Source organism: Arachis stenosperma, chromosome 5 (genome assembly GCF_014773155.1).
Source record: "Arachis stenosperma cultivar V10309 chromosome 5, arast.V10309.gnm1.PFL2, whole genome shotgun sequence".
In the NCBI taxonomy this organism is placed as follows: Eukaryota; Viridiplantae; Streptophyta; class Magnoliopsida; order Fabales; family Fabaceae; genus Arachis; species Arachis stenosperma.
Genome location: NC_080381.1, coordinates 38,367,775 through 38,375,489, shown reverse-complemented (window position 1 = coordinate 38,375,489; position 7,715 = coordinate 38,367,775). Strand labels below are relative to the sequence as shown.

Here is a 7,715-nt window from a genome sequence, read left to right as displayed (position 1 = left end):
GTATTGGTCGGGTTAAGATAGGAGGTTGACTTAAGAATTTTTTGAACTCTCGGAACGCCTCCTCGCATTCCGGAGTCCATTTGAACTGGCATCCCTTCCTTAATAAGGAAAATAGTGGAAGGGATTTTAGTGCCGAGCCTGCCAAAAATCTGGAGAGGGCTGCAAGTCGGCCATTGAGCTGTTGAACTTCTCTCAAACAAGTCGAGCTTTTCATTTCTAGGATGGCTCTGCATTTATCGGTATTGGCCTCAATCCCCCTTTGCGTTAGCATAAACCCTAGAAATTTTCCTGCCTCCACCGCGAAGGCGCATTTTGCGGGATTTAGTCTCATCCCATGCGACCTTATAGTGTTGAAGACTTGTGAGAGGTCGGATAAGAGGTCGACTTCTTGTTTGGTTTTTACTAACATGTCGTCGACGTATACTTCCATTAGGCTCCCTAGATGGGGGGAAAACACTTTATTCATCAGCCTTTGATACGTGGCTCCTGCATTCTTTAGTCCGAATGGCATGACCACGTAGCAATAATTGGCTCTTGGCGTGATGAAGGATGTTTTCTCCTGGTCTGGTTCATACATCGGGATTTGGTTATATCCCGAGTATGCATCCATGAATGATAGGTATTGATACCCCGAGCTGGAATCCACCAGGGTGTCAATACTTGGTAGAGGGTAAGGGTCTTTAGGACATGCCTTATTCAAGTCGGTATAGTCGACGCACATTCTCCATTTACCATTCTGTTTTTTGACTAACACTACATTGGCTAGCCATGTTGGATATTTGACCTCTCTGATGAAGCCGGCTTCCAAGAGGGCCTGTACTTGTTCCTCCACTATTAGGGCTCGTTCCGGGCCGAGCTTGCGCCTTCTTTGTTGTACAGGTCGGGATCCTGGGTAAACCGAGAGCTTGTGGGACATGAGCTCGGGATCAATCCCGGGCATGTCGGAGGCTTTCCATGCGAAGAGGTCAGAATTAGCTCTTAGGAGTTCACCTAACCTTTGTTTTAGGGTTTCCCCTAGGTTGGCTCCTATGTAAGTGTTTTTTCCTTCCTCCTCTCCGACTTGTATCTCCTCGGTTTTTCCTCCCGGTTGGGGTCGCAGCTCTTCTCTGGCCCTTGTGCCGCCGAGCTCTATGGTGTGGACTTCTTTGCCCTTTCCTCTCAGGTTTAGGCTTTCATTGTAGCATTTTCTTGCCAATTTTTGGTCTCCCTTCACCGTTGCTATTCCTCCTGGGGTTGGGAATTTCATGCAAAGGTGGGGAGTAGATACCACTGCTCCAAGGCGATTAAGGGTAGTCCTGCCGATTAAGGCGTTGTAGGCTGACCCTTCATCGATGACTATAAAGTCTATGCTCAGAGTCCTTGATTTTTCCCCCTTTCCAAAAGTGGTGTGAAGGGGTAAGAATCCCAGCGGTTTTATTGGCGTATCCCCTAATCCGTATAGGGTGTCGGGGTAGGCTCTCAATTCTTTTTCATCTAACCCTAGCTTGTGGAAGGCGGGCTTGAAAAGGATGTCCGCCGAGCTTCCTTGGTCTACTAGGGTTCTGTGGAGATGGGCATTGGCTAGGATCATAGTTATCACCACGGGATCATCATGCCCGGGGATTATCCCTTGCCCATCTTCTTTTGTGAATGAGATAGTGGGAAAGTCGGGTGTTTCTTCCTCGACTTGGTAGACTCTTTTGAGATGTCTTTTGCGAGAGAATTTAGTGAGGCCCCCTCCCGCAAATCCTCCTGAGATCATATGAATATGTCTCTCTGGAGTCTGCGGTGGTGGATCTCTTCTATCCATATCATCTCGCTTTCTTTTTCCGTGGGTGTCCGACCTCTCCATGAGATATCTATCAAGCCGACCTTCTCTAGCCAGCTTTTCTATCACATTTTTAAGGTCGTAACAGTCGTTGGTGGAGTGACCATATATTTTATGGTACTCGCAGTAATCGCTGCGGCTTCCCCCTTTTTTATTTTTAATAGATCTTGGGGGTGGCAGCCTTTCAGTGTGGCAAATCTCTCTGTATACATCCACTATAGAAGTTTTTAGAGGAGTATAAGAGTGATATTTCCTGGGCCTCTCGAGACCGAGTTCTTCCTTCTTCTTGACTTCCCTTTCCCTCTCCTTAGATGAGGGAGGGGGTCCGGGTCGCCAACTCAGGTCTCTTAATTTTGCATTTTCTTCCATGTTGATGTACTTTTCGGCCCTTTCTTGTACATCACTTAGAGAAACGGGGTGCCTTTTAGATATGGACTGTGAGAAGGGACCTTCTCTGAGCCCATTGACTAACCCCATTATGACTGCCTCTGTGGGCAGGTCTTGGATCTCCAAACATGCCTTATTGAACCTTTCCATATAGGCTCGTAAAGATTCTCCGACCTCCTGTTTTACTCCCAGGAGGCTCGGTGCATGTTTTACTTTATCTTTCTGAATTGAAAACCTCATCAAAAACTTCCTTGAGAGGTCTTCAAAGCTGGTGATTGATCTTGGTGGGAGGCTATCGAACCACTTCATTGCCGCTTTTGATAAAGTGGTCGGGAAAGCTTTGCATCTCGTAGCGTCGGATGCATCAGCTAGATACATCCGACTTTTGAAGTTGCTTAGATGATGCTTTGGATCTGTGGTCCCATCATAGAGGTCCATATCGGGGCTTTTAAAGTTTCTAGGAACCTTTGCCCTCATTATGTCCTCGCTGAAAGGATCCTCTCTGCCCGGGAATTGATCTTCTTGGTCGTCGCGGGAGTTGTGGCTCTTGAGGGAGGATTCTAGCTGTAAGAGTTTTCTCTCTAACTCTTTTCGCCGTTCCATCTCCTCTTTGAAGTACCTTTCAGTTTCTTTCTGCTTCTCCCGCTCTTGCTCCAATTGTTCTAAACGACTGTGGACTAACCCCATTAATTCAGTTACGTGGGATGGTCCACCTTTTCCCGATTCTCGCTCGTCTGAGGGGTTTGGCTTCGGGTTTTTTACCCCGGAGGTGCCTTCTCCATGTTGATCATTAACTTCCTGGTGGAAGGTTAAATCCACATTGTCGTTACCTGCGTTCAGATTCTCTTCTTCGGAATCCGTTTCCGCACGGACTTCCTCGTGGGATCTATCCGCCATCGATGGATGATCTCTCGGGTCCCCGGCAATGGCGCCAATGTTACGGTGGGTAACCGGAGATTAATAAGATGGATGACGTTTGATGGCCCAAGTGTATGAAGGAGGAAAACTCCGGGTGTGTCTGCAACTCGGGAGGCTCCGTCCGACTTGCTCGCGTGCAGGAATGGGGGGTGGTACCTGCAAAGACACTCCGATGCCTAAGTTAGCAAGAGTGTGAGCAGGTCTAGAGAGTATTGGACTTAGAAATACCTGATTGGTGTCAGTGTACTTATAGTGGTGAGCCAATAACCACCGTTGGTGTAGTACCGCATCTTTAGGGTGCTAACCGTCCCATTATCTTGGGGAGGTTAAGATATGACTTTATGAAGTGGTTAGAGAGATTTTCGGAGCGGTTACTCATTTGAATGAGTGTGTATCTGCCAGCTAATCTCATAACCGACTTCTTCATACTAAGTCGTGGTTGACACCGACTTCTTGAGTGGAGGTCGGTGCTTTGCTAGGCTTAATCTGTCGGATCAGGTCTTTTGGCTGGACCTGGGCCCTTAGCATTGGGCCAGGGTATGAACACTTGTATTGTCAATAATATCATTAATCAAAATTCCATTTGTAAGTCATTGATTCGCTTTTTGCTCTCCAAACACCAATCACTCTGCCAATGCACTATACTAAATCCAAATTAACAAAAAAAGAAAAAAAATACAGTAATAATTATTTATAAAACAAAAAAGTATAAACAAAGAATAACAATTTCACTAAACCAAAACTTGGAGCATTTAACGAGTGATGGCAAAGTCGCATAATATACCATATCACCTCAGTTGAAATTCTTGATGTGAATTACCAACTACGTATTCAGCTGAGGTTCCCAAAATCTTGGAAGCTATTTGAATTAGTTACAGCAATAGTAGCAGATTTTGACTTGTGTCATGAAGATCCCAAAGCATCTAGGAAGAACTTTTTGTTAGGGATAATACCATCTTTATCTATATGCTTTAGCAATTTATGCAGAAGCTCCTTCAAGTTGGCTTTAGTGTAAGCCCTATAGAGAAGCTTATATGTTGAAGCATCAGGAAACACTTGTAAAGTAATTGCCCTCTCCAACAAAGAATCTGCTTCCAACGGTAAACCGTTTATGCAGTAAATATCAAGCATAGCACTTAGGGTTGATGTTTTTATCTGAGCTTTTGACTCAATTAGCCTTTCAAATAAATCTCTAGCTTTGGAAATGCAACCACAGTATCCATACATGTAGATGAGACTCTCGTGAGTGATAAAACTCGGTTTATAACCCATGTCAATCATTTTTTTTAAAACATTTTCTGCTTTCTCCTTCAGTCGTGCCTTCCCATAGTTCAGAATCATGGAATTAAATGTAGGCAGTGTTGGTTTCTCCTTGGACCTCAGCAAACTCTTGAATACTTGTTCCATCTTATCGAACTCCTGCTTCTTCCCGTATGCATCGATGAGCAAATTAAAGGTAATCAAGTCAGGCTTACACTTATGGTTTTTCATTCGGGCAAGCACCGATTCCATTTCGCAGATCATTCCATTCTTTCCAAAAGCATCCATGACACTATTAAACGTGTAGATGTCAGGAGAAATAATACTCTCATCAAGATCTCCAAACAAAGAATTTACCTGATTCGCATTGCGAGCTTGTGCAAAAGCTCTCAAGAGAATGTTATAAGTAACAATGTTGGGCTTACAACGCTCCATCTCCTTCATCTTCTCAAAGTAGTTAAGAGCTTTGCCCAATGCCTTTGCCTTGTTCCGGGAATGAAGGTGAGCCGTGATAAGAGCATTATACACAGAAGTATCAGGGCGACACCCAGAATTACGCATCTCTGAGAAAAGCCACATAGCCATCCTCGTTTGGCCTTTCTTTCCCATAATTGATATGAGCTTCGAGTAAACCCCATTATCAGCAACATACCACCGTTGTTTCTGCATCCACCTGAAAATCTGAATCCCAAATTCAGTACTTAATAGTTAATATAAACATTCAAGAAACTAAGGAACAACACAATTAGGGTTTATTACAATTGTAAAAGGGAAAGAGAGAGTGACCTCAATGCATTGTAGCCAGCTATCTTGTTTACCGAGCTCTTCGAAGAGCAAGAAGCAATGCTTGGTTCTAAGGTGCTTGACGTGATTGTTCAGTGTCTTGAGGAGAGGCTCTTTATCGGCAGTTATTTTTTTGGTCAATAAACGTACCAGCTCTTGTCTCTCTTCCAATTGATCCGTGCTATTCTTCTGCTTATTACTCTTTGGGCGAGTCGAAATAGGGCCGCATGAGATTCGAACGGGTGGTATAGTCAAGCTTGGGTAGTTTGTAGTTGTACTGTATTTGGCTAATGAAGAAGATAGAGCAGACATGGGAGCGAAGTGAAGTTGCAGAGACTCGAATAACATTTCATTCACTTTATAGTTTCATAAAGAGGTTCTTTATGGCCTTTGATTTCTCCTTTCTCCCTTTGGGCTTGGTTAGTATTTTTTAGCGAGTGGAATTATCCACTTGTTGAAGGACTACCTATGATACAATCTACTGGAAATCAATCCTATTTTATAGGAAAATTAATATACATATAACGTGTGTGTATATGTATAAAATTAATTCATCAAATTCACATGCAGCTAATGAGAGAGTGCTAGAAGGTGGCAAAAATGGCAAAACAAAGTTGGTGCGATGATGACTAACGTGCATAGTTATTAGATCTGATAACCGAACCGGTCAGATAAAGTATTCTGTATATTCAACTTAGAGAGTTAAACATCCTATCAAATTACATAAAGCACACTACAATTGATAGCACAAATAAAAGACAGAGATGAATGAGCACATCAGTGCATCCTTCTCCATATATCAAATATTTCAAAACAATGAAGAAACAATGAGCCAAGCACTGCCGAAAAGAGAAAATGTGAATTCAATCTTGACACTCCAAATGAATAATTGAATTTGAACATCAATAACTAAAAAGCATTGAACTGAAATAAGCATTTAGCAGTTAATCTTGAAACTAAAAACCAAGGTTCTAAAAACCGAATCAGTCATCGAACTGTTCTAATTGCTGGTTCACTAATTTATTGGTTCATTGATTTAATCGGTTCAGCCGTGGTTTAACCGAAATAATCGTTTTATAATAAAATAACAAATAAAATATAAATAAACATACTAAAACATAATTATAGTCTAATAAAAACTTAAAAATATCATCTAAATTAAAAGTATTACATTAACCACAATATTATTATCTCATCCAGAAAAAAATTCAAAAGTAAAATAACCAAAAAAAATAACAAAACATAAAATGTCAATATCAAAGTTAGTCATCAATAGTCAAAATCCGCAAAAATTTGTTGTAGATTTGCTATCCTCCATAGGTAAAAATTACAAGCAACCCAATAACAAAAAATAAGGACAATCTCAATCGCAAGGATCACAACAGCAACAATTTAACAAATTAATAATAACAAGACGCGAATAGAAAATCCAACAATCCAATAACAAGAAACAAGGACAATCTCAAGGATGATCACAACAACATCAATTTAGCAAATTAACAATTCGATAAGAATACAGCAACCCAATCTCTACACAACAACAATAATTTAACAAATTAACAAGAACAATACCTGAATACAAAATCCAGCAAATTAAAATGCAGCAGCCCAACAATTTAGTAAATAAACAACAGAACAAGTTCAAAAACAGAAAATCACGGTAAAAAAAAATTAAAGACAACAGAACAACAACAGCTTAACAGAGTTAAGAGCATGATTAACAATCCTAAACCACAGTAATAACAACAATAATTGAAGACGAAAAATCACATATTAACAATCATAAACCAATTAAAACCACAATTACAGGAAAAATTAAAAAATACCTTCTAGAGTACAGAGGTGAGGGAGCACGACGGAGGGCTGGACGCGGCAGAACTGGAGAAGGAGTGGCATGGACTGGCAGAACTAGAGAAGAGGTGGCCAGGACCCCGCGGAACTAGAGCCGAGGAAGGGTGGAGCGCGGCAGAACTGGAGCAGAGAAGGGCTAGAGGGCGGTGGAACAGAGCCTGCGCGGTGGAAACATGACTGCGCGTCGGAGGAACGACTCGAGACGAGTTGCAGTGGGGACGGCGGCTTCGAGCAGTTGCGACGGCGGCGGTGACGTGATGGTGACACGGCAGTGGCTGAACGGAGCAAGTAATGGGATTTTTCTTTTGCTGAGGGAGTGAGGGAGTGAGGGAGGAAAACTCGAGAAGGAAGAAGGAGATGCTGACTGCTGCTGAGCATAGGGGATTAGGTTTACGTTTTTTGTTCTTTTTTTAATGAATGAAACGGCGTATGAGAAAAACCGGCCAGCTCCTGGTTCGGTTCGACCAGCAAGGTCCTGGTTCGATTGGACCAGATGGTTTTGGAACAGTTCAGCGGTCCAATTAAAGTTTTTGAAATTAGCGGTTATATTTACTAGGCGAGCCACTATGCATTTTCATTTAACTGGTCCAACCGACTAGTTCGAATCGGTTTCTATAACCTTGCTAGAAATACAACAAAATGAATCCAACTAAAAAACACACGAATAATAATATGATAATGAATTGATACTGAGGCTGCAAGCAATGAA

The 7,715-nt window shown here is 42.2% G+C and overlaps 1 protein-coding gene across 3 annotated transcripts; it reads right to left on the bottom strand.

Moving 5' to 3' along the window:
• Positions 1 to 3,043: 3,043 nt before the first annotated feature.
• On the bottom strand, positions 3,044 to 7,368 carry LOC130983194 (pentatricopeptide repeat-containing protein At4g39620, chloroplastic-like). Of its 3 annotated transcripts, none has more exons than XM_057907379.1 (3): positions 6,982 to 7,368; positions 5,159 to 5,633; positions 3,044 to 5,053 (listed from the first exon to the last, which is right to left on the bottom strand). In XM_057907379.1, the coding sequence occupies exons 2-3, from the start codon at positions 5,501 to 5,503 to the stop codon at positions 4,016 to 4,018; spliced, it is 1,383 nt and encodes a 460-aa protein (XP_057763362.1). In that variant the 5' UTR covers positions 5,504 to 5,633; positions 6,982 to 7,368; the 3' UTR covers positions 3,044 to 4,015. The 3 variants fall into 3 exon arrangements, with proteins under 3 accessions (XP_057763362.1, XP_057763361.1, XP_057763360.1); XM_057907378.1 differs by having other exon boundaries at positions 5,159 to 5,621; XM_057907377.1 differs by lacking the exon at positions 6,982 to 7,368 and having other exon boundaries at positions 5,159 to 6,000.
• Between the last annotated feature and the right edge of the window lie 347 nt (positions 7,369 to 7,715).